At 37.5% G+C, this 27590-nt stretch overlaps 1 protein-coding gene across 1 annotated transcript in view; it reads right to left on the reverse strand.

The window, feature by feature from the left end:
• Window positions 1-27590, reverse strand: part of CTNNA3 (catenin (cadherin-associated protein), alpha 3) — a 431886-nt gene that overhangs the window by 327962 nt on the left and 76334 nt on the right. Inside the window, exons 6-7 of the mRNA XM_009994846.1 lie at window positions 15911-16174; window positions 11627-11830 (exon numbers count right to left, since the gene is read on the reverse strand). Coding sequence (XP_009993148.1) covers window positions 11627-11830; window positions 15911-16174 — 468 coding nt within the window. The remainder of the gene's footprint in view (window positions 1-11626; window positions 11831-15910; window positions 16175-27590) is intronic.

The following is a 27590-nucleotide window of genomic DNA, read 5'->3' on the forward strand; positions in this document are numbered from 1 at the left end:
TCTTTCCCTTGTAACCGTTACAATAATGTTTCTTATTTTCTCCTAGTATTTTTGACTAAGTATTCCAATGCTCAGATTTCCACCCTTTTCTTCACTATTCAAACCCAGTTTCCTCAACCTGGCTAATTACAGCTTTATTTTATTTTTTTTTGTCTCAACCAAGAGCCAATTATCATCTACAGCTACATGCAGGACATACAGACTAGTGTAAAACGCATTTCATACTGAAATAAAATCAGTGAGGCACAAAAACAAGTGAAAGGAAGCAGGAAGCCTCTGCTATTTCTGAGAAAAAGAGCTGTTAATCTAATAAGAGATTTGCACTTGCTAGGAAGTGAAACAGGCTCAGTTTTTATCATTAAAATAAACATTTTTCTATGCAAGCGACAACCAGAAAACATTCAGGGAGGAAAAACTCTTAAGTTATCTAAGGAGGAACTAGCTGCGAGAAGTACCAGGTGTTAAGAAGGAAGTTCTCTAATAAGAACTTCTCTAGAGGTGCAACCTGAGGCTTAAGACATGCATTAAGAATTCATCCATTATGCATTGCCAGGAAAAGATGACAAGTCAGATGGATAAGACAGAAAGCACAAGGATCTTTCTGAATTCCCAGAATGGACTCAGGTAACAGGGCACAGACCAAAAAAGGGACAGTTCCGGTCAGCTAGCCCACTTCTGCACTCTCAGTTACTCAACTCCTGTCTCCCCGAGGATATACACACAGCATTTGTGCCCTTCTCCGAATCTGACTCAGCTCCATAAAGGTGAAAGACAACTAATCCAACAAAAATAAGCAAACAGGCAGCTTGGCAAGCTGACCTGGCTGATAGACCGGGCAGCCTAAGTACCACAGCCAGCACAAGGAAAGGGACAGACCTGAGCAGCTGACAAACGTGTCAAGTACCAAACAGGACCCCCTATTCCAGCTGAACTGAGCATGCAGAGCAAACCAAGAGGAAAAGGAAAACTGATGAGATAGAGGGGGAAAAAACCCCTCTTTTGCCATGAGGATGATGAAACACTGGAATAGGCACCCAGAGGGCCTGGAACGTGCATCCTCAGGACTCTGACATGACAGAACGTGGTCCTGAGCACCCTGATCTAGCTTTGTAGTGGGCCCTTCTTTGAGGAGGGAGTTAACACCAGGTGTCAGACATCCCTGATAACCTAAAATACTATATGATTGTATTTTAACTAATATTTTTAATTATTAATTTAATACTGATGAAAGCTATAGAGACAAAATTAAGTAGTCAGAGGACTAACTACTTGCTTACAATTCTATCAAAAATTTAAAATGGCATTGACAATTCTACAGACTAACTGGAAAGCAAACACAGTAAGAATCAAGGCAGAATACAACAAATCAGGAGTACAGGTGACTGGAAATTCTCCAGAGCAATCTTTTTTCTATTGAATTTTGCCAGTTTATCACATGCAGATTATTCCATGCAAACAGAGCAAGCACAACAGATCTTCTGACAAAACTAGGCATATGCTCTGACCGCTCTGCAAGATGGCATTGGAAGCAAAATCTCAAAGTTTCAGATCCATTTCTCCCACTGTTAGGAAGAACATGGAGGTACTAGCCCCTCACTAGTCTTGCTCCACAAAAATTCTGTTCTTACAGCTCAGAGAGGCAGGTGTTCAGAGGATCACAATAACTAAGGAGCGAAACAGCCTAAGAACCTGGCAGCCCTACCTGGGGCTTATTCAGATTTTGAATGCTCACTCATATGGCAACAGCATATATGCAACAGCATATATGGCAACAGGTTTCCCATTGGGAACTAGAATAATACTTCATCTCTCATCTCAACAATCTAGTCAGTTGGTCCACAGCTGTTCAGGAGTGGACAGATATAAAACTGACAGTCATCTTGGCAGTACCAGTCAGCATCAACTAAGACATCCCAGTATATTTCATTTTGAAATATTGCTTTAATATGTACACAGTTGAACACAGGAGTTGGCTGGTAGAATCCAGAAGATTGAGACCTCTTTATCAAATTAGAAGCAAAAAGATTTTCAATAACTCAAAAGACAAGAAATAAATACTCAATTTCATAGCCAGTTGTTGCAATGAACAAAATGTCAAATGAATTTGCCTTCTTACAAAAATGTCTACAAGCCTTCATATAACATTTTATTATTCCTTTATCTAGTAATTGTTTGGTTTCATTTAGGTCACACTTTCCACTGCAAGTCTGCATAGCTTTCATCCATTTCTCTTCCTTATTATTCCAAGAAGCAGACTGGACACATTTACTTTGGGCTTCAATTTTGTTTCCCATTAATTGTTTTCAAGATGTATGTCATTATTATATTTCTTATTTTCTCCTATTTACATAGAATTCAAAATTATTATTTTTCTTCATTTCTCCTGCAAAGAGCTGCATATATTCATATACATATAGGATTCCTCTACCAGTTACCTCCTTTTATAGACTAATAATTCCTCCTACACAATATTAATATTTGGAAAGCAACTGGAAACATTGCTACTTGATAGGAGAGATAATCCTAGATTACTCCTGAGTACAGCCCCTATTTAAGTAGGTGGTTTATCCTATTTTTCCACCTTTGAATTCATTTGTTTTATTTTTGCTACTGGTAACGAAATACTGGCTAAAAATAACGGCAATAAAGATAACAAGGATTTTCCAATAGACTAAGTAGACTAACTTAATTGATTTGTTGCATTTTACTAAGTATTTCAGCTGTCTGATTTGAGGCATTTATTTTCTTCACATACTCAATCAGAAAAAATAAATAAATATGCCAGTTGACAACACAGGCTTAGGAAAGAGCTGTGAGAAGCAGTTCCTGAGAAAAGCCTATCTCGAAAAGACTTTTATTTTCCTTTTAATTAATATGATGCTGAGCATAGGTTTGAATGTTTACTTTTCCAGCCTCTTGTCATATATATTGGTCACAAATGTAGTGTTCAAAAGAGTACTCTTCCTCTTTAATTAAGATAAAGAAGAGTAGCACATCAAAGAAAAAAATGACTGAAAATTAATCCACTGAAATGAAACTTAAAATAAAAGCAAGTGCCAACTAATGCTATTTATGACCAAAGACAAAGATCTGGGTTTGTTCCTCAAGCCGTTTTCATTTTCTTTTCAGAAATTAAATTGGAAGTGTAGAACTTGAATTTACATCTTCAGGTCTCCAAGCTCTTTAAAATCACTGGTTTAAGATGTGGCTGAACACTAAATGCAAAGAATTAGAATTTTGTATGCAATCATTTTGATTTCATCAGAAGTTATCATAAGCTATTTCACATAAAATTCCACTGTTCATTGCTCATAAAAAAGATCAATAGAAGTTAGGCAAGAAATCAAGTTGAAAAGCCAGTTGAGAACTATGTAAGTGTCTCTATGTCTATCAAAGAGAAGTCACGTCTAGTTCTATAAATTAAGATATGCAGCATCTCATAGGTGTAGAAATATCTTAAGTATTAGTAACTTAAGAAAAAAACATTTGTTTTTCACAGCAGACCTCAACATTCTGGTTGATGAAATTCATAGGGAGAGCCTTTAATCAACCGAACCCCAAATGATTTCTGCAAGAAATTCAAGGTGTCATTCTAACCTTTGTTTTATATAGGGCTTAACTAGCACAGAAATTAACATGGAAACTACTCTCTCTTTCACAAACTCAAGATGGTCAGAGATTATTAAAGTTAAAGAAATCTTCTTTTTACTACTTTGTGTCATCCCCTCACTAGCAGAGCACCTTTTTATCCTACATTAGCAAATAATGCTATTTACTTTTTATGACAAAAGTAAAGCTTTCTGGCAGGGACATCCAGAAAGTTACACAGACTTTGGAATTTATTCAAGTGTTTAGAACCACACACTCCACATATTGAAGTCAACAGGGACATCTGGAGATCATCCAGTCCAACCCACTGCTCAAAGCCAGGTGCTTTGCAGTTTTGGATGGGAACTCCACGTCTCTGGGAAACACGTTCCAGTGTCTAAGCACCCTCATGGAAAAAAACCAAAACATTTCTTCTTGTTTAAATATAATTCCCTGTATTACAGTTTGTGTCCATTGCCTCGTGTCCTGTCACTAGGAGCCCCTCAGACATGTCTGTCACTGCCTCTTGTCCTGTCACTAGGAGCCCCTCAGACATGTCCAGCTTTGTGTTCTTAACTCCCTCCCATCAGATACTTGTACCCACTAAAATCTCCCTGGAGCCTTCTCTTCTCCAGGCTGAACAATAGCAGCTCACTCAGCATAGCCACGTCACCTTTGTACTGAGGAGCCCAGCAATGGAGACAGCACTCCAGAGGTGTCTCACCAGAGCTCAGTAAGTGTGAAGGATCACCCTTTGACCTGCTGACTATACTCTTCCTAATGAAGCCTAGGAGGCTGTTGGCCTTTGCTGCAAGAGCATATTGCTGGCTAATGGCTGCCTTGATGATGATGATGCTTGGCCTTGCCCTGTGTTGTACTTTGAGTTGCTTGTCAGCCTGCTTCTCCTGCCTATGTCACTCTAAAGGGGAGCACAACCAACTGGCATATCAGCTGTTCCTCCCAGATGAGTATTACCTGCAAGCTTGCTGACAGTGCACTCTAACACCCAGGGCATTAACAGGTTAAACAGCATTGACCCCACAAGTATGCCACTAGCTTCCGGCCTTCAGCTGGACTCCATGCTGCTAATTTCAGCTCTTGGAGTCTGGCCCTTCACTCAGTTTTCAGCCCACCTTACTGTCAACTCATCTAGTCCATACTTCATCCTTTTGAGTTATGGGAGGCAGTCTCAGGAGTCTGACTAAAGTGAAGTTAAACACCCAGCATGCTATTGCACTGAACACATTTAAAGATTGCAAAGAGATATTTGGGGTAGTTCGGTTACACACTTAGCAATTACAGAGTTTTTAAGGGAAGATTTTAAGGAATTTTGGATTTGTTTTGAAAAAAATAATTTTCTTTAAAAAGTCAGATTTGTTCTTCATTTGCTTTAAGTACCAATAATCTATTATGAGTTCCCTAAACAATCAATGAATGATCTTTTTAGTAGAAATCATTGCATGAACAAGGAGTAAATACTTTTTAATCAGAAATAAAATACAGTTTAGAAATGTGTTTGGACAACAACAATCAGCTGTCCTAAACACAAGAGAGAAAACCAAGAAAAATTCCTTCTGAAACACCAAACTTTAGTAGTGTTTAGTAGTCATGTAATGACAACCTTTTCCATAAACTGTAAAAAAAAAAAATATGTAATTTAAGCAGCTACATGTTGGGCTAACAAATACATTCATATTTATTTATAATGCTTGTTTATTATAATAATTCAAGATTTATTTCATCTTGGAGACAGAAAATGCTCCTTTATTGAAAGTTTCCTGAAAAAAAATTAGTTTTCAGCAACCCACTATACTTCCAGTGCTGACAGGTACACCAAACATAAATTACTGACTATTGTACTGAATCATCCTCTACAGAGCCATGAGTTGCTCATCACACTACATTATTTCAATGTAAGCCTTAAATTAAGATCCAATTAATCCTGAAATAGCTTGGCTCAGAACCATTAAATCAAGAACAGGGCTTAAGAATAAGAAATCTTTCATGATCTTTCTCTAGCTCACGTGCATAGATCCCAGTTTATTGTAGATGGTCTTACAGAATTTTCAATCAGGTAAATTTAACTGTAGCTTATTTTTCAACTATAAGTCTACTTTACTCATTCACTAGACTTCTTTTAGTCTTTTAAATACCCTAAAAATAGTTCTTCCTGAATAGTTCATGTCTAACTTCCCTATAGAATGAAATGTTTGACAAAAGCTAACACATTGGAAAATATTTCAATTACACATACTGCCTATAAAAAGAAAGAAACCCCCCACTGTAGGAGTGTTGGAAGTCAACTGAACCAAGTAACTTCAACAACAGAATTATAACTACATGTTTTCCTGCATAATGCCAGCATAATATGCCATATGAGCATACCAATTTTATTGTAATACATCTTTTTTTCTGAAAACATAACACTCAATAAAGTCATTAGAAAAACCCTGAAAAAGAAAAATCTGAGTGACGCTGCCCACTCACACATCACATATTGCAAATTTTCTAGTTTACATCTTGCTATACCAGACTTCCAAACTTCTTTGGAACAGCAGTTTTTAAAAATGTTTGAATATGAAGAGGACAGTAAAGTAAGAACCCTTGAATCCATTCTTTTTACAAAAAGGCATGAACACAAGCTCTTTTTGTTCATGTTCCTATAGAGAAATAAAAGGATTTCAGGAAGACGGGTAGTTCAGCTGTTTGCATGAACAACCAATAACTTTTCTGTTCTTGAAGACTTTAACACAGAATTCCTTCAAACTTCCTGGTTGGTCTAGCGTATCAAGGTTGGGCTTAGTTCTTCAACCAGAGAGCCATTACACAGAACTTTTCCAGACACATATTAGTGAAGGAGCAAGTAACCAAAAAGGACAAGTCAGACAGTCCCCTTTTCTTAACTCACTAGCCACCACTGGCAACAAGGAGGAGCATCCAATACTGAAGTATATTATTAAACTAATAATATATTTAACATAACTCTAAACAGTTGCTTTAATCTTCAGCCATGTCATACATGATTGTTTGGAATAATTTTCATTATATGAAGAAAGTTAGAGACACATCAAGCTAAACAGAACAATGGAAAAAGACTACTTTTTTGTCCTAATTTCCCATTTATGGAGTACCAGCTTTTTCATATACATATTGTTAGCTGTTAGTAATCCACTTTTCTACAGCTGAAACACATGGATAATTAAGGGAAAATAACCCCAAGAGATGCAAATACCTAATAAAGACAACCAGGGAAATATCAAAAATATAAATTTGAAACATTCCCTTTTTAAGCTGAACAAATTTTTTTCTTCCATCTGAAATAACTCTTTTGGAGGAATTCCTGCAATTTCCCAAATTACCCAGAATGTTCCCCCTGAGCACTGAAATGAAAAATCCTCTGCTCAGACCAAGATGAAGTAGCTTACATGTAAGATACACTGCACCATCATGATGATAAATTAAAGTGTCTTCTCTTCCCTCTAACGGGGCAAGAGTTAAAAGTTTTCATCTGGAAACCATAAAGTACCAGTTACATGAAGTTTGAGGTATCTGTATGCTCGAGATATCTATATGTCCTTCTACTCTAGAAGACTAAGAATGGCAATAAAATGCTACACAAAATGTTATCAATCACAGGCAGTCTCCATACAGAGACCATGTGTCAGACATGAAGCTGTTGCTGGAGAACACTCAAAAAGGGTATAAAGCAAGGCACTGGCACTCCACAGCACTCAAACTGATGAGCTGAGACAAAGGGTAAGGCCCAGAACTATGCCATCAATAAATAAAAAGACTCCTGGTTTTCCATCCTTTTTCCGGTTTTGAACTCCCAATGCTTTGGTTCCAGTAAGTGAGTAACAAGCACGATTTGACATCTAGACAGACAACTGAACAAATCACAACTAATCATCACCTCCTCTTAAGTCAGACCCTTCCCATGGCTAGAGAGGGCTCTGTACTTCATACCTTTTCCTTAGGGGGCTCAGCATAGTCCAGCTCACTCCCTGTGTCAGGTGTCCCCCTACTTTCAGGGATTCTAGCTCCTAGTCTCATCCTCCCAGCATTTCAGTTTATTCAAATATGCCTCAAACCTAAATATTTCTCATGCCCAGAAGCTGTGGACACAGACCTGCAGTGAAGCAAGAAGATTCAGAGATCAGTGTGTGTATGCATACATGTATTTCTACACATACACTCAACCAATATCCAGAATAAGCTGAGAAACTAATAAAGCTCAAATATCATGAAACTATATGCCAAAAGTAAGGAAACTTTAATTCGAGAAACAAGTATAGCTCTCCTTTCTTTACCAACTTTTTTTCAACCTTGTCTGAACAATCTAGTGATCTTTATTCAAACCCACAGTTGAGTGCAGAGTAATTATTCAGACATACCCTCTCCATTTAATCAAGGCAGAGAAAGAATTGCCTGCAATCATCCTAATCGCTGCTCACAACAGCAAATTTAACACATAGTGTCACAACTCTATTGTCCCTTTTGATCACCCAGATAAGTGCATATCCCCAGTTGTAACTGGGAGTAAAAACAGCTCAAGAACCATGGAGTTAGTATTGCTGCACTACAAGGTATTCAGTAACTTTTCATTTTAAAGGATGAGCAAAGACAAGAGTTTGTCATTAGGAAAATGCAGGTGAATATTACTAGAACAAAATGATTGCTCCTATGGGTACATTATCATCCACACACAATAGTCTAATTCTGCAACTGATAAGCTATCCAAATCCACAGTAGTAATTATTTGATGTAGTATTCAGAGAGAATAACAATTGTACACAAACAATTCCAAAATACCAGAAGAAAAATTGCTGCCATGCAGAAGAATTATATTTGCAAATTTCTATGTACTTCTGAATTGCTTAGTGAGCAGAAAAAAAATTTTGAGACAGAGCGGGCCTTTATTAGCGTAGAGAACATTTTACTCAACTTTCCACTGTATCACCTCACCATGACCCTCTGTAAGAAACAGCCACTTACATAAAAGGTAGCATCTGCAGCAAAGATGTTTCTCCCAGCTTGAGTAAAACCTCTGTTTTATCACTGGCATCAATAGGCCCCTGATTTCAATTGATGCACTTAGGGCTTACTAGAGGCTTAAAATAATTGACACAAAAAAATACAAATTTAGGAACCACAAAAGCTACATTCCTTACATTGTTTCAAATAGTTAGGGCTAAATCAGAAGTTCCTGTACATCCGTTTAGGCACTGAGGGCTAGTATCACAACAACAGGTGAAGCAGCAGTTACACAGAATTTAGACACTCAAGCTCTTGGCACTGATCCTGCTAAACACCTTCCAGGCAGGCCACCTCTAGCACCAAACCCAGAGTTTTTAGAGAGACACTGGGTGTCACCAGTACCAAAGCAGCTCATACAGTTTCCTGGTAAATCAGCTGGAAGAGAAGAATTTGTGAAGGTGGCACTTACCTGTGTGCAATGTCCCTGGAGTAATGAACTTCCCACTGCAAGAAGCCTTAAGAAAAGTAGTCAAACCAATATAGTAGCAAGAAATGACAGATACATATCCAGAAAAAAAAATGTAGCAGTGAGCTTCTAAGCAGCTGACTACTACAGCTCATGAGAAAAGAACTTGAAAAGAACTGAAATGACAGTAGGTAGGCCTATGTTCTGGGAGCCATACACCATTAGGACAAAGGCAGGAGCAAAAGCACACCCAGTGTGGATAGTGGGTGAATAAAACTTCCCACTCACATACAAGCTGTGTTACAGAGCCCCTCAAGTACAAGTACAGGGCCTCATGCTGGGCATGGGGCACAAGCACACCACGAGAACACATAAACTCACATCAAGTATTACATAGACACTGGGATTGTCTGTGGAGTGCCACTGTGTTCTGAAGGAGAAGGGAATCACAACCTAGTCCTTAAATTGTACTGTGTTAACAAATGGCTGGCATATTTTTTTATAGCTCATTCAATTCACAGTCCTAGCTTACTGAAATTATTAATAGAAGAACCTAGAAGACAGTGATAAATCATCACTGTCTCCTGAGTCTATAATCTATTCTTCAGTGAGTTAGAGTTGTGAAACCAAGTAACTGACACCTGATAATCTTCTAATTGAAAAACTTATTTTATCTAGTCTGAGTAAAAGCCATAAACTATTATTGGCATGAGTTTTTTCACTGAGATCAATATTAATTGTATAGGCAGATCAAGAGCACTAAAGTAAACTATAAACTTGAAATTCACTCCTGTCATTTAACACTAGCATAACACCTCATACCTCTAAATCCTCCACATTTCTTCCTTGCTGTTTCTCTCCTTGTCTTTGCCCCCTTGTACACTGTTCTGCAGCAGATATGACACTTTCCCTTTTTGCCATTTTAAAATAGCTGCTCCTGACTTTCTAAAGTCAGTGGAATGGGTTATGTATTCTTTTCCCCTTTGTCTGCATTACATAACCCTAAAACCACGATAATTTCTGTAATAGAAAATATAATCACAATTTTATTTCAGGAGTCCAGGAATTTAAGATTGCTTGACTTAGATTCATGTAGCTTTTACTCCTCCCAGACATGGAACTCCCATAGAAGGTTCTTGCAACAAACCTGCAGTGGTTCTTTGGACCAATATCGGTTGCTACACACCACATATGCATCCTCCCATGTGCCCTGGCTGCTCCAGGTTAGAATAATAGCAATCAAAGAATCATTTAGGTTGGAAAGTACCTTTAAGATGATCAAGCCCAACCATTAAAGGCTATGCCTCTCCTTATTAACCTTTCAGCCAAAAGCAAAAGCTGACCCACCCTAGAGCAGATAGTGCAAGAGACATCTGCTACAAAAAGGCAAAGATTAACATTCCAAGCTAACCAGTGCTAAAGAAATCTCACATGTCTAATGCACCAGAGAGCTCAAGAATTACGCTGCATTCAACAGAAACTGCAGCTAAATTTTGAGTAAAAATAGAAAATCAGCTTTATCTAGTATAGAGACGGAAAGAGCAACTTGAATTGACAGCAACTGAAACAAATAAGCTGCAAATTCCACCTGCCCCACACCCTCAGATAAATAAAAAGAAAACCCCAAAAAGCACATCTATGAAATAAAAAACCATCTGACATGCATAGATCATCTTAGTCCCTACACTTCATTACCCTAATGACAACAGTATAAGACTAAGAAAGTGTCATTAGAACAGCTTTGTACTGTGTTAACCACTATGACTTACAGAAGAGAAAGGAACTCCAGCTTCCCAAGAAAGAAACAAACAGCTCTATGATACAATTATCCTCTCAATGTGCTGGGTGAATTACCTTCAAGTATCTTTAGCTAAGAACAGTATTTCTACAGAAAATGTTTCCAGAGGAAACACATGATAATAACACTGTGTACTTGTACCACTAGCATCTGAGTCCCCACTGTTTCATCATTTAACTGCCAGACACAAGTGCAAAATCCATTCTTTAAATCTTGTAGTGCTTTTTAAAACACCAAACTATATTCCTTTTGAAATACCAACACATTCATTGGCCTCTAAGCATGCCAGACAATCAGATTTCTGCTTTCTAATTCAATAGTTAAGTCACTTGTAACTTGGTGCTCTTACACAGATCAAATGTAGTGGTGTGAACCCTCTACTTTAAACTGATATTAACGCAGTACTTAGATCTTAAATTATTTTAAATTGTTGCATTCTACAGGAACAGAGATTACATTTTAAAACTAAGTTCTAGGAAGCTACATGACCAAGAAACTCTTGCTAGCGTCTGAAGGATTATGTTTCTGTTCTACTACTGACAGTTCACCATAAGCTTGAAGTAACCTAAACAGGTGCACACGTAATGCAAAATTTTCCATGGAGTGTATGACACAGTACTCATTCTGAACATAGGTATTTAGCTTTTGCTTAGACTCATGTAGAAAATGCCCCTTTCAACCTTCAAAAGAGCGCATAGAGCAATACAGGTTAAATTCTACTTTGAATTAAACTATTTATAGGTTAAAGTCTAGGCTTTGAAGCAGATAAGAAAAAATAAAAAAGTCTGGTTACCTACATTGTTAATGTACTCAGAAAGCAGGTCCTGGAGAGCCTGGCGGATGGCGTTGCACTCAGCAATGATGCGCTCACGATGCAGATCGCGCGTGCAGGAAGAATCAGCAAGCAGAGCAGCTCCACTGATAATGGCTTCCAGGCGTTTCTCTAGTGATGGCCTGATTTTTTCTTCATTCACCACAAGAGGATCCAGGATAATCAAGTTCTGAAAAATATTAGGAGTACAGGGAAGAAAAGTCAACCCAGTTAAGTTGCTGATTTATTTTATACCTGCTATGCTTCCTAGACTTGCAACTAGTCCCTTTGAAGTATTCAAAATACTTTTGACCCTGGCAGATTCTGCTACCCCTGGTGGGGCTATGTATATAGGCCACTTGCAGACAAAGCCAAGTTCTCTTGGTCATCCAGATCTCACTGTTTCTAACCCATGATCCATGTTACCAAATCCTAGTGGCCTGGACGCAGTGCTAAGACAGAACCAGAGCTTTCCAGCCAGAGATAGTTCACACTTATGCAGAACAAGCAGAACAAGTTCACATCTACCTGCAGGCCAGGTTCACATCTTCTGACTACAACTGCCTTGTCTCTGAGTCCTTTCTCTGCTATGTCTGTATGTGGTTCCAAGCTTCCAGAAGAAATATTAAACAAGAAAACTTTGCCATATACCCTTAAGTAGAATTTAGGTCAGGTAAATCAGAACTTATCTGTGCTTATCCAGTATTTTCTGGACTACTTCTAAGCTGGAGAATTTTAATAATTTTTCAATTTAGATTTAACATAACAATTTCAAGTACTGTTGATACTAGGCAATTCTAAAAGTAGTAGAAGTGTTCTATGAGAATATCATAAGATAAAAGCTTAAACTGTTCGGGAAGGGGACTTCATTGCCCTTGAAATTGCCTTGCTGGTTATTATTAACCTTCTCTTACACATTAGGTATGATTTTGGGAAAGGAAGACTTGATTATAGGATCAATCCTCCCACCTTTTCTGAAATATACAGGAATTGTTTTGAGACAGCTGGGAGGTTCTCCAGAAAAACTAGGAAAAAAAAAAAAAATCAGACTTAATCTAAATATTTCCAAAGGATTCCAGTGCAGGTTCTTCTGCATTACTGTATTGTTCAAATGGCCATCTGTATTTTCCAACATGCAGGGTCAGTATAGGTTTTCCAGCCATTCCATCTGTGCTACTGTTCCCTGAAGCTCTCCATCTCATCTAAAAGCGTTCTAGTTATTTAAGTAGTCTCAGCACTTCGGCCCCATTTTCACTTCTTGTCAACATACATAAAATCAGTGGACAATAAACATTCTTAAACAACCTCTCTAAGACCTGGTGGCATTATGTTCTAGGACTACATTACGCTTTGTACCAGAAACTGGGACTACATGAACTCCAGTCCTCAAGTTTCCACATATGTTTAGCAAGAAAAGATAGTGAATTTATGTCGGTATCCTCATGTTCTGTGTTAAATTGGGGGATTTTCATACCACTGCAGAGCATCACCAGAAATCAGGCCAGTGCTACTGCAATTTTCTTTTGTCTACTCTGAAAGATTATAGAAAGTCTAAAACTAAGTTCACGGACTTGTTTCAGCAAGTGACAGGATAGACCATTGAAATGGTTTATGGGTCTATATCAGGTGTTTATGTGCATCCAGCAGATACAACCATAGATCAAGGTAATGTATTAACCATCTCTTTCCAAACTCCTGGATTTTCTCAAACCAGTGTTCACCAATCCAGATACATATCATACACTGCAAAGGAGTTTATGGGCAAGCAGGAAGGAAAGAGCTTATATATTATGAAGACGAAAAACAGAGCTATTTGTATGTCCATAAAAGCAACAGAGGTCAAGGCAATAATTTCTGATGTGGAAGACAGGTTTATTAGTGTTAGAGATTTGATACTCTGTCTCACTCATTCACATTTCAGTCCTTAATACCAAAGTGTAAGTTCATGCAAAGATGGACAAATAGCAGTGGCAAAAAAGGTATCACAGTTCATGTCTAAATGAAGAAAACATCTAGGCAATAATAACCAGCAAATAGGACTTTTTGCCCACAGTTTAAACTCTTCAAGCAATTTGATCAAATATTTATGATGAGTACATCTCCACAGAAAAGACAATCCAATTTCAAACCAACGAGAAGACACCAGATATGCAACTAGCACTTTTGCTTTAACAGGGACAAACAGTGGTGAGCTACCTGAGTTCTTAACCATGAGAGAACATTTAAAAGGAGTGTTTAGATTCCAGTTTTCTCCCTCATTGGTATTCTAATCTGTGAAAACAAAAAAAGTGATCATGGCTATCCAGAAAGCTGGTTTTATTTCCTGACATTTTGGACTGATTTGCAGTATTTTGACATCTCATACCTAACTGCTCTGCTAGATGGTTATGGCTGCTACAGGACCACACATCAGATGAATATGCTGATGGAGAGTCAGGCAAGCCAGACCTGCATCATGTTGTGAGCAACCTCTTTACATTCAGAAGATGCAGGGCCAGTGAAAGGCATTAGATAAACTGCACCTACATGTTCTTTTAACACAGATCTTAGTATGCAATTAAATTTACAAAGTTACAATTTTCTATTTATTTATGAATGACAGGATAGTTTTATGGAGCCTTTAAGAGCAATTCTTAAGAACCTAGTGATTTAAGAGTTAGCTGCTCTGTTTTTTACTGGTAGTTTCCTCACCTATAAATCTGTAATAACTTTCACACTTCCATCATTGGCAAAGGAAGAATGACATTGCAAAACATCTAGATATGAGATTGTTGGCAAAGCTCCATGATACATTTCCACACTATAAACATTTAATAAGATTTGTTCCCAATAGACTATTTACTACTATTTCATGGCACTGTATATGCAACAAGATAGAGCAGAGGTTACTTCAGGTCCTTAGCCAACAGAACTTCCTATAAAGAAAGTGTAACCATCTAATTCGTAAGATCATTTTAACAAGTTAAATGCTCTATAAATTGTGCTTTAGCTAACTCACATATCTTCAATTTCCATTTGTGTTACCTAGGTAAAAATACTTTTAAAACTCCATAAACAAATGTCTCTTTACAACAGTCAGACTTCTGTGTTCTTATGTTTCTGAATAAAACAAAATTCAATCCAAAATAATTTTTTCCATGTTGTGATTATCCCAAATCTTAAATTTAAAAAAAATAATAAATATAATTACATTTTTAAAATTCATTTAAGTGTCAATGCTCACTTAGGATTAATTCATCTGCAGTCAGAGGATGCAATGCTTTTTTTTCAAGTAAAACAGGTAAAGGATGGTTCTCGTTTGAAGTATATAATTTGTCAGAGTTTCATTGTAAAAAAATCATGTATTACTCCTGAATATTTTTTTTTCTTCCATTTATTAAAAAAATTGATTAGAAACTGTAAGTTTCAAACCCAATGTGAGAAGCAAAGAAGCATGATGTAACATGCAACTCTAGTCTGTTCCTCTGGGGGCTGGGGAGGAAACACCCATGAGATTCAACTCTGAGAGGTCTGTTTTCATCAATTAACTGCCACTACAAGATTTGTCATATTTCTATGGATTTCTCTAACCTTTCATTGACAATTTTAGACAAAATCTATTACAACCAATCATAATACCAATTCTGAAAATGTATCACCAATATTGGAGCTCCAAGGCTGAGACCTGGTGAGTTCAAGAATTTACAACAAAAAAGAGGTATATTTGCAAATGTGTTTAGAAACTTCGATTTATTTTATTGATCTGAGCCTACATAAATTATACAAGATGAGAAGCATGGCCTGTAATCTCATCTACAGGAAGTCTTTTACAATTTTTGCCAAAACAATGGAAAATCATGCTGCTAAGAGTCAGTGCAACCATAAGAAAAATGGAAAGCTTTACTTTTAAAGGACTTGAACTTGCATTATACCTGTTCAAATGCATTCAAGGTAGCAGAGATCACCATCATCTGATAACCTCTGTTCTTTGTAAACTAAGCTCATGAGTTCTGCCCACTTACTAAAGGATGTGTCTGTCTTTATCCTTAGCGACACACATGGAAGTAATTCTTCCCCGCTGTTGGAAGGAAGCCAAATATTGAACATACATGAAGATTTAATTAAACTTTTTTGAAGGAAGTGATTCCTACTTTATTAAATAATTTTTCATGATACTATTTAGACTAAGATTAAGTATAGCATACATTTGTTATGCATTTAGGTCCATCACTACAGCAATGATTTTTTTTTAATGAAATAAACCATTTTTCAGTCTCATAGGTTTACATACCTCAAGCTCATCAAGTGCACTTCCAAGAGTAGCTGTTTGAGATGAAAGTTGTCCCATTTTATTTCCAACTCCTTGGGAAGCATTAGAAATTACATTGAGAGCATTCTGTATTTCATTGCAAATTGAATCCTTGCTGGCTGTAAGGGATGCAACATCTGAATGTTCCAAACAAGCTGAACATATTGAACGTAGGAGAGATGAATTTTCCTTCAGGGATGCACGTGCTGCAGCAATTTCATCTCGCTGATTGCTAGATTTCAAATCCTGTCAGTAAAAGAACATGCTGTTTATTTCCAAAAGCACTTCAAAACTGACAAGTAATGTATAAACATTTTTTTCCTATCTCTACTCCGTGTAAGGAAACATCAAGTAAATTCACCAAAGATTGGGAAAACGGGCTACAACAGTACTTACAATTGACTCCTCTTTATTGTATGAGAAATTAGCAGAGTCTGTGTAAAACAGTCCCATTTTTATTTTTTTTTATTGTGTCTTATAACCACCACCAATAATTGTCCATATTTTGCTTGTATTTAAGCAGAGTTCTTCTGTGAGAAAATGAGCTTGGAAATTAGCTGTTTTTCCTCCCAGGTGTTTCTGCCCTCATAAGAAACAGAAAAGGACAGAGGTGCAGACAGGATTAAGCAAGGAATCTGGAGATCGTTGCATCTAAACAAGTTTCTTGTTTGCTTCTGTGCCCCAGTATCTGAAAGTGATGGAACTGGTGCAACTGTTTAGCCAACATCAGGACTCTAACAAACCCGATACTACTTTACTCTGGAAATTCTCCCTGCTGTCCTTCTGCATCTTCTGCCTTTGAACAAGCAAACTACAAAACAAAACAAAAAAACCCAGCCACTTAATAGGTATTTGCAAGATTACTTCAGTGAGTGAGACAGTTAAATTAAGGGGAAAAATAAAAAAGGAAAGGAAAACAGACCATCAGAACAAGGGAAGCCTGTGGCACCAGCTTCAAATGATGAGAGGAGGCACATGAAGAATGAACAACAAAATGCACACAAAGCTCTTTGCAGCCTGCTCTGAAGATGAAGACTTTCTAATTGCTTTCCTTTGGATTGCATCAGGCTCTCTATATATTATTTATGGAAGCATCACATGATCCACTTTTTAATGTACAGTTTCTGAATTTATGTCTGAAGAGGGGAAAGGGGAAGAAGGGGGGCATGGGTGGGAAGAGAGAAAAGGTGGAGCTTTGAGAAGAAGCAAGCAATTCATTCACCAGCTGATCATCCTAATTAGAAAGCTGAGTTATTTTCTTGGGCATATTGATACTTAACTTACTTTTACATTTTCAATAACCAACTTATAAAGAAATCACCACTGTGCAAGAATAACTTAATTGCTCAAATCTAAACACTACTGCACCTCCAGCCTTGGAGCTGCCATCTGCAATTTATCCAGTGCACTCTCAGCAAAAAAAATGAAAGTGTCATTTATTTTTAAACACAGACTCTTGTTCTAATTATTTAATTTACCTTTCCTACAATTAAATTACAAGACTACAGAATGCTCTCTTTTCTCCTGTGCTGCAAGAAAGCTACCAGCCTAGAGATACAACAGTGAGTTAATACAACACTTCAGTCTAGTTGCATTCTATTCTTAACCATGACTTACTTTACTGCATCACATGGAAACAAACAAACTCAAAGGCCATTCCAAATAGCTTTTTCCCTCTAAAACAGTACTGTCTAATCAGGAATGAGGGGCTCATAAGAAATTCAAAACTCACAAGCCAGTATCACCAAGTCAGTAACAGCAAGTCAATAACCCAGCGTCTAGAAACGCATTGAAAAAAACAGCCAAAAAAATTCAGTGTGTATGTTTTTTTATTGTTTCACACACTACTGTGTAGAGTTTCAGAGTCATGGTATTGGCAAATTCACCTACGAAGAGCCTCACCTTTCTTCAATACCACTTTTTAAAAAACAATTATGACTAGACTCAAAATTCATCATTACTTTGCTGTTGAGTTGTGAGCCTTGGACAGTTCCCCCAAAATATCTGGGGGCTATTCTTTTCCACCATGATGATTAACTCTTTAAGATTTTTCATGTGAACTGGAAGACACAGTTGATAATCTTACTCTGATCTTCTGCACAAACAGGCAACAAACTCTACAATTGAGATATTTCTCTACCGAATATTTGCAGATTATCAGAATAATATAACTAGCTCCCTGAAGAAGTCTCTACAAACAGATTGTTAACCCATAGTCCACAAACTTTTTCCACTGATGAAAAAAAAATACAGAAACCACCTAATTCCTTTTTCACTTGTCAAAGGGAATATACCACTAGGAAAACCATAAAAGCAGCACTGAGCAAGTGTACAGTTACTTTTAAGTTATCCTTTGATAGAACATATCACTTGAGAAGTAAAAACAGAACTTTAACATTCTCCTGTGAACTACCAAACAGTCACAGTTCTAAACAAGTCGATGGGCAGTGTGCTAAATTTGAATTAATTCAATAACTTTAGACAAGTTGTCAAACTAAGACTATAGACTAAGGTCTGAGCATTCACTGCATCAAATCCGGCTGCAGTGAAAGTTGGACTCAGACTCTGTACCTACAGACCCTTGCCCAAATCACTACAGGAATTTTGGCATAGAATGCAACAAGACAACATGTTACTCAAGTGTGCAAAATAATCATACAGAGAAAAGTATGTACATATAGGATTGAACTGTAAAACATAGCACCAGAACAAGAGGAACAGAAAAAGACAAACTATGACTAGGGGTTTTGTTACTCAATGATTGTTTTAAGTATGGATGGGTCATCTTCCACCTGCACAGAGACACAAGACAAATGGGACTATGGAGATGTTCTTCAAATTGGTTCTTAATACTACTCTCTTTGCATCATTATATCTGAGCAGTTGTATTTTATCCAGCTACATTACTGAGCTTTTGTCTTTTCTTCTTTACAGCTTACCACTTTTTTTTCTTATTGCAACTGCTTTTTAGACTAGTAGACTGTTTCAATTGCTCTGGGATGTTTTCTTCCATACTAAGTCAGCAGCTGAGCTCAAGATAAGTCATAAGATACCAGATAATATTAAAGATAATCCTGTCTCCAACCACTGCCAATTTAAGTGGCCCCATATAGTGATACTTCCCCAGACTGCTGTCACAGCCTACCCAGGACAGATCTAGTTGTCTCTGATAAGAATGGAAAAAATGGATAGTCACAGATTCTCATCTGTGCATTGTTCCAGTCAAACATGATAAATGAGAAGAGGACTTTGAATGGAAAACTAGGAAACTACTTTCACAGTTAAGCTTCAATTGCACTACTTCAATAAGAAGGGGGGAAAAATAATAATAATAAAAATCTGTTATCACACAATAGATGTAAGGTTTGACAGCACATTACACCAGGAAGCCAGCTATTGTTCGCTGAGTAATCGCATCAGCACAACATGGGATCCAGGTACCACTGCCTTTTTCAGCATGGGCTGCAGTCAACACAAGGTTCACAAAGGCAGCTTCAGATAAAGTGGGCTACAGTCCCCTAGCTGATTCTTTGCAGAGACAGATGTCACTGAATTAAGTTCTATATCCACAAAAAACACATACAAACATCCACAGTTCCATACTGTGGATACATAGGGCTGTGGATACATACATAGGGCTGGGGGACAAAAGCATTCGTTTTTACCACAGCTCAAACTTGGGCTTTAGTGTTCAGCTTTCAGGCAAAAGTGACTGCCAAATTGCTTCTATGTGCTGAAACAAAGCCGATGGCAAAGCCCAAACACCTCTGAGCACATTCAGGCCCTGTTTATCTGGGTAAGGCTCCACTTTACCTGTTCCAGAAGCACAATGCAGTGGACCAAGATCTCTCACAGAGAAGAAAGTAAAAAAGATCTGGAGTCAAGAGTGACTGCCACATTGGTCCTCAGCTGTATCAGATCTTACAAGAGAATACTGATTTCACACAGGATTTAGATGCTTATACCTGTCAGGGCCCCAAGAGCACTACTAGGCCTCAAAGACCCTGCCCAGCCTCACTGGGGTCTCCATCCACACCTCACCCTGGGGCCCTGGAGCCCCAGTTCTACTCACTCCAGGACCTGCAGTCCCTGTCTGAGCTCTGTTGTAGGAGTGTCAGCCTCCAGCCCAGCCATGGCTGCCCCCCTGCCTGGCCAAAGCCTGCCCAATCCAACCTCAGCCCGCAGACTGACCTCCTGAGCTCAGCCCTGCCACCGCGGTGCTTCTGAGATACCACCGGGCTGCCTTCCCCAGGGCTCAACCTGCTCCACGGACTGACTTCCCAGATTTGCCCTCTGACCTGCCTTGTCATCTCAAGTGTTCCCGAGGATCTGGACCCTTGGCTGAACCCTGTTATATCACCTGTCCCACCTCCCCTCGCCACAGGGCTGAGGGGCAGGGCCCCAGCTGGCCAGGCCTCCCCTCAGGGAGCCACCAGCCCTGGCTTCGCCCCCACAACACCTTTACCAGCAGCAGGGATCACCTGCTACAAGCTCTGTCAGAAATGTGACCCTGCCTACTCTACAAATCGCTAAGTTTAAGGAAGTTGAGTGGCAGGCCCTAACGGCCTTTCTCCACATTGTGCTTTTAACTATACATCTGAACTTACGACAAACACAAGGGACTTGTGAGTACAGAAGACAGACAAACACACAGTGGGAAAAACATCTGACTTGGGATAATGAATTTGTTTAGCAGAAACAGAACATCACTGGATCATAGAGCTGCACTACTGACGTGCGGAATAACGACTTTAGAACCAATAAGGTTATAAAGAAGGTATGTTTATTCAGCGCTGGGTGCACGGGGGATCGCTCCTCCACAAGCGTGCACACCCTAGAGCTATTGGCAAGCTCATTATATGCCACAAAGTAATACATATTCATCTATACTGTTGCATATACATTAGGTGTCCGAGGATAGGGAGGGGTTATTGCAATTAATCATTAGCATAGTTCCCCACCCCCCCCCAGCTCCTCCTTGTTGCACTTGCGCAGTATCTTCTGGTGGTCGTGGGCAGGGGTCCTTGGGATGAAGGCCGTATGTCTTCCTCGCTGTGCACTTTTCACCTCTCGGCATTCCTTCCTGGGGCCTGCACCAGGGTCTTGTCTTCTCTGCAAGTTTCTGTGGGAGCATCCTCCCACACAATACCTTCCCTCACAATTCAGGCCTTATCTATACATTCCAAGCCTTATCTATGCTAAACAGTGCCATCCTGTTTACTCCTTATGTGTTAGTCCTTTCTACCAAGGTAGGCCATCTGGCTTTCCTCAGATCACTACAGTGAGCACAGAAACTCACCTCACATACGTTCATTGCGAGTTAAACATGTCTGAGAACATAAGCCAGTGAATTCAGAGTGACAGTGAACGAACACAGCTCTGTGCATTTCTCATTTACTGAATCAAAATCATGGCATTACCTCTAGAAAGCAATTCATTAGATCTTCCAGCATCACAGCGCAGGAAACCTCAATGGAAAATTTTCTTTAAAATATCTCATCTGCCCCTTCACATAAAATGCATATATTCCCAAAGCCAGTTTGCTCACACTTGGCTTTTTTTTTCTAAATACCTTTAAATAAATTTCCAGAGAATATTCTAGTTCAAACAGGTAGATGAAATAAACTATTACACTCCCAAAACGTTTGTGGGTTTTTTTCCCTTTATCATTTCTTTTCTCTGATAGACCATACTGAACCACTGACAACACATAAAAGCAAACTATTTCAAAATTTGTATCTTATATATCAACCAGGTCTAGAGATAAAAATAGGAACCCACCTTTACAAAGCAGCAACACAGTATGTACTTGTCAGGAATTCCAAGCTAACTTTCTGTTAAAAAAGTCTTAACCAGCCTCTAGGTTTATTTTTCCTGACTTCAGAAGTCATCAGCAGTTCTAAGTACCTCACGCCAAACTGTACTATTGTATGTATACAGTGTACATAAACACTATATATATATGTACAAACACAAAATATATATACTCTGTATGGCTATAAGCTGCAAACACAGTTTGTTTGCATCAGCCTTATGCATGCATACACAAAATGTGATGTGTTATAGTACAAAGCCATATCAAGGTTACAAAGGCCTAAGCCTTAAGTAATACCCTCTGCCTCTAGGATGACCTTGCACTGTTTCCATAAAACTGTAACTTTGAGTCAACTTAGACCAAGCAGGAAACAGATTCACAGAACTGAGGTTCCCAATAGAAGTCTTGCAACTTCCTCTCTGTATTTACCCCTTCCCACGACTGCTCAATATCCCATTTTATTAAATTTACTAATGTTTTTCAGGAATTTGCTGTTCAGCTATGGAAGAAAGTTTCTTTTGATGACCTTGCTGCATCAGATTCCAGCTACTGCACAATATTCTGTGTCTCTCATGCTTCAGCAACTTCTAGCCTAGTTACAAATGATAGAGCAACATCTTGCTGTCACTTCTCTATCCATTATCTTAGGATTTGGTCCTCACACTTCTAATATCCTGCTCTGTTAAATTTCAGGCTCCTAGACAAAGTAACTGATTTTAAAGGGCAGCAAAGCAATTTTTTCCTGTAAGAATTAATGTAAGAACTTTCAGTCCAGTGATCCTTCTTCGGCAAACGTATACTGCTTAATATATTACCCCATAAAGGTTTTCTCATAGTACAGTTATGGTCACATTTGCCATCTATAAGCTTGCCTGGAACTAGAAAAGGAAACATTTGTCAGGGAAAGGTCACAAGTTAGGAAACTCCAGAAGGTCTTATCACATCTTGAAGAGAAGGAGACAGGTAGCAAAGATGTTAAGGAGAGGAAGTGAGGAAACAGCAGGAGAAAATACAACCTAAATACTAATTCATCTAAACAGAGGAAAACAGGGAATGGAGGAGATAAAATAGAAAAGAGTGAGACTGGGAAAAGTGTAAGAGATGAAGAAATGATGGATGGGAAGGAGTCAGTGATAGACCAACCAAACTTGATTTCAAGTACCTGAAATCTAGGATAGCTAGTATAAAAGCAACTTAAAATGAGGGCACACCAGCAGCCTCCAGTCCTCTCATGTAATTTAATGAGTAAAGCACCTATCTTTTATTTGTAAATTAAAAAAAAAAATTAAAGCAGCAGTTTATGACATCTTTATGTTGTTTTCAAATACAATTTAAAATCTTCAGAAGTCTACTGTTTCATGGCATAGTTTTCTTTTCTATGTAAACTTGCTTAGTTTTCAGTGTTTATTCTTAACATGACATGGAGATAGAACTTTTCACAGAAAGCAAAAGAGCTTGGAGGTGTAATTATTTGTTTCAGAAAAGCATTATATCTTTTAGTGTTCAGCTTGACCTATGTTGTTTAAAATTTCATTTTACAATATAAGCTAAATAATCTGCTGATTAATATCTGCCCTGGAGAGAAAAGAGCTCAGATGAACACATTTCTGGCAGTCAAGATAATTTATATTTTAATTTTAAGCTTAATATTAAAGCAACCTAGCACCTTTTTCAAAAGGAATATTTTTATACACACCTATGTAATACAAGGCGAACTATGCAGAACATGGAGCTTGCAGAAGAAGTAGAAAGTTCAGAAGATATGCTAAAGCAGGACCTAACCTCTTTCATAAGAGTCCAGACACCTGAAAACTGACATTTATGAGAAATTACAGGTTCAAACTATTATGTAAAGGTTCATACAAAAGTCAAACTCATTAAGCAAGAATCAGTACAAGATATTTCATACTGTAGTTATTTCAAATCTTTGAAAAATATAAAGTGCCAACATTCATGTGCAGTACAAAGCACAGAATACAGCTGTTAGAGCTTTCAGGAAATACTCTGGCCTGGATTTTTTCCAATGGAAGATGACTGATTGAAAAATGTGGGAGAACATTTATCCACCATTAAATTATAATAATATCATATGGGATTATTTTTTTACTTGCTTCTTTTATATTTTGAAAATAGAAGAGATTTGGGGATATTTATTATCATTTGTTTAATTCTCTGCTAGTATTTGGCTACTTAGAGACAACTTAAGTAGAACTATTAGTAGTGGAAGATCAAGTCCACTTGAATTTTCACCGATACACAGTTTAACAGATGCCAAACCAACAGATCTTTCACATTTCGTCCATTCTGTTTTAGCCTTTTTATACAAATAATCCTTATCTAAACATATTCCACCTGCCACCGAAGTTCAGGATCTCTTTCTCCATCAGCTCAAGTTCTCCTAAGTAAAAGTTTCTCTAGTCTTGAACAGAACACAGCTCAGTTTTTCTAGATTTAATATCTCCACATGAAAGATGAGAAATCATCAACAATAAACAGGAACTTGACTCAGATAGCTTGTTCCAACTGCTGTTTTCTCATAGATTATATAGTCAATATTCATGGCTCTTGCCTCTATTCATCCAAACTCCAGTCACAGTTTAACTATTTTTAGTGTTCATTATAAATACTTAGCAAATATTTTAAACAAGCTAGTTTCCTTTTTTCTAATTAAAAAAAAAAAAATCCCCAACTAAAACAAGTTGAATGAAGTAAATCCATTACATACCCTCACTCACTCAAAGATGCACACAATTCAAACACTGCAGAGAATACTAAGTTTATGCAACATGAAGACTTGTCCCATTGACATGCATAGAGTGGCACACACGTAAATGGAACTGAAGTGCTAATCCATCAAAACAAGCTTATTAGCATTACCAATTTCAGAAATGTAGATTTTGTTCTTGCTGTTCAGCTTAAACTGCAAAATGAGCTGATTTCTGGTGTTTATCGCAGACAATACTGTTTCCTTTTCTTTTTTCTTGTATAGCAGTTTAAGTTTTTTATGTTGTTTACTGCATACCTTACCAACACTTACAGGATAGCAACACAGAGAAAGAAAGAAAAAGCCATAAGCCCTTGAGGTCTGTGCTGAATGTTAATGCATTCGTGTATGATAGATTTAATACAGAACTGAGAATAAACGACTTCTAGCAGCTGCACTCTGGACTTATAAATTGCTGTGAGTACCACAAAATCCATACAGAGGAAGAACAGCTGTATAATTTGCAGCATCAGTATCTGTCAAGAAATGCTGCAAATATGGAGCTTGATTTCTTCTATTTAACATGACTATAAAAATTAGAAATTACTCTTACACAGGTTTTATTTAGATTAGAACACTGATTCATCTTCTCTGATGGCACTTCAATGCAGAACACCATTTAATACTTACTGGTGTTAAATGAAGTTCAAAAAGCATAAGCATCACAAGAGTTTTATCATAAGAAAGGTATAAAAGCTAATGACTGGCATGTTCTTTTTTACATAGAATACATTTTGAGAAAATCAGAGTAGTCTGACCAGATGATTTATATTACACAATAAGGGTTTAAACAGTCAGACTTCTATGCAGATGCATTCTTTCCAACTGTACTGCCAACCACCATATCACAGACTCCTATTCTTCTTTATGCTTGAGAGAATTTTGCATCACCTTCATAGCATAATGCAACTATAAAAACTATAAAAACACATAGTATAACACAGAAATGGTATATAGTGGAACCAATATCCAAAACCTGCAGAATTTCATTAATTCTATGGACAAAATCCAAAGTTTGGGGTCCAAAAGTCATACATCCATTCAGAAGTTACACATGATAGCTTATTTGTGAACATCAAGCAATGGATTTTTAAGGGATGAACAAGATGTGAATTTTTCACCAACAAGCAAGTATGACAATAGCAACCTGTGGTTTAGAGTCAGAAAAATGATAAAAAATTCTGATATGCATTTTCTCAGACAACAAGCATTTTAACACTTGAATTTATTAAAAAAAAAAAAAAAAATTTTAATAACATTTTCATTAATAGAAGTAGTTTCAAAATCCATGGACCAAAAGTGATTTTTGTTTTGTTGAAGGCACTACAAATAGTTCCTCCAAGAACAAGATCAATATGGAACTGCATTGCCTGGTTTGTCTCTTACCTTAAGAGACTACTGTCTGTTAAGAGTAGTTTAAACCCCTGTTTTATTTTATATGTCAACTTCCAACTATTACAGTTGAAATGACTCAGTAGGAGACAATATCTTCCTGATCTCACAGAAAGCGACAGTTGTTGGTAAACGCAGTTTTCTTGCTCTCTCTAAATATACGAGATAAGGTGTTGAAGTCCCATGAAAAAAATCCAGTTGAAGTGAGCTGATCTGAAGGAAGAAATTTCATTACAATTGTTGTTGCAGAAAACCAGAAAAAGTTTGAAGAGATAATTTTCATTTTTTTTAAACTGGAGGCTCTATCAGAGGTTCAGCCATATGACAGCCCTTCAAACTGGTCACATTGCAGCTTCATCCCTCTATCAGACAAATAATACTACAAAAAAAACCCTAGCAGGCCTGTAAGTATTACCTCTCCTGGCACTAGCTGTTATGATTCAGTGGGTTCAACACAATTTTCAACCTTGATTCAAGGGATACCCCAGGCAACATGCTCCAAGATAACCACATTCAGCAGAGACAAAAAAACACTAAAACATCATGATTCTCATTTAGACAAGAAAAGGCAGTGGGAAGCAGTCACAGTTTAAAGCTCGTTGGGGAAAATTTTATGAGGTCCCTGCAGATGCTGTCAAACACTCAAATTTTTACCATCATCCTTTATTATATTAGCTACAGAGTTGCATTACATCTCTGAAAGAATAAAATATGACTGATCACAGTCATCAGCTGAATCAAACAAATCTGCTTCATGTTATCATCATGATCTTCCTACCTCAGGACAGATGAGAATAGTCTCTAAGGATCTATTTCTGAAAGAGTGGAAATGGTGAAGAACTTCCAGCTTCACACAGCAGTGGCAGCATTTTTTTTATAATGTCCTTAATCTATTCATATGCTGATCTTCCCTATTTTTTGACTCATCTAAGAAATAGAAAACTATAGGTACCCTTTCCTTATACTCTTAGTTTTCCAATCTTTTTATTAGAAAATGTCTGTAAACGGCTAAAAATTGTTACCAGAGAGATAGCTAGGTTTGGTTTTTCTTTTTGTTTTGTTTTTGGGGGGGGCTTTGGTGTTGCTTTTTTTCAAATGTAGTACCAACAGCATGGAAGAACACTAATGAATTCTAACATCCAGATATTCATCTTAATTAAACTGCTTGTTTGTTGTTTTTTTTTATTCAAAGGTTTTGTTTAAAAACAAACAAAAATAAACACTGGTTTACAAACACTTGGTACTTCCAGTTATTTTTGGCAGTACCAAATTCTTCCTTTGGAGCAACGTTATTTTTCTTCTAAAATCCTCATTATAATAAGCCTTAATAGAATAAACTCATTTCTTTGACTACTGATTTTACACAAATTGTGAGTTCCATTTTTCCCATTGAGGAAAGGTCACTGTCAAAGAAAACATCCTAATTTCTAGTTAGAAACTACAATACTGTAAGGAAATGAAACAATTTAGGGAGCCTAGGACAGCCTTCTTGGTTGAGGAATATTTACATTACTCAGACTTAAGTGCTTCTAAGCAAGCAATTTTTCCCCCCTGTTCAATCAAAAGACACCTAATTAGTATTAAATCCTAGAACCTTACAAACTGTAAAATAAATTGTGCAATCTTCAGTAATTACCTCAAGTGCTCATGGTAAATACCTAGAGAAAACATCCATTTAATAATGAAAATAA

Source organism: Chaetura pelagica, unplaced genomic scaffold (genome assembly GCF_000747805.2).
Source record: "Chaetura pelagica isolate M959 unplaced genomic scaffold, ChaPel_1.0 scaffold112, whole genome shotgun sequence".
NCBI classification, from domain to species: domain Eukaryota; kingdom Metazoa; phylum Chordata; class Aves; order Apodiformes; family Apodidae; genus Chaetura; species Chaetura pelagica.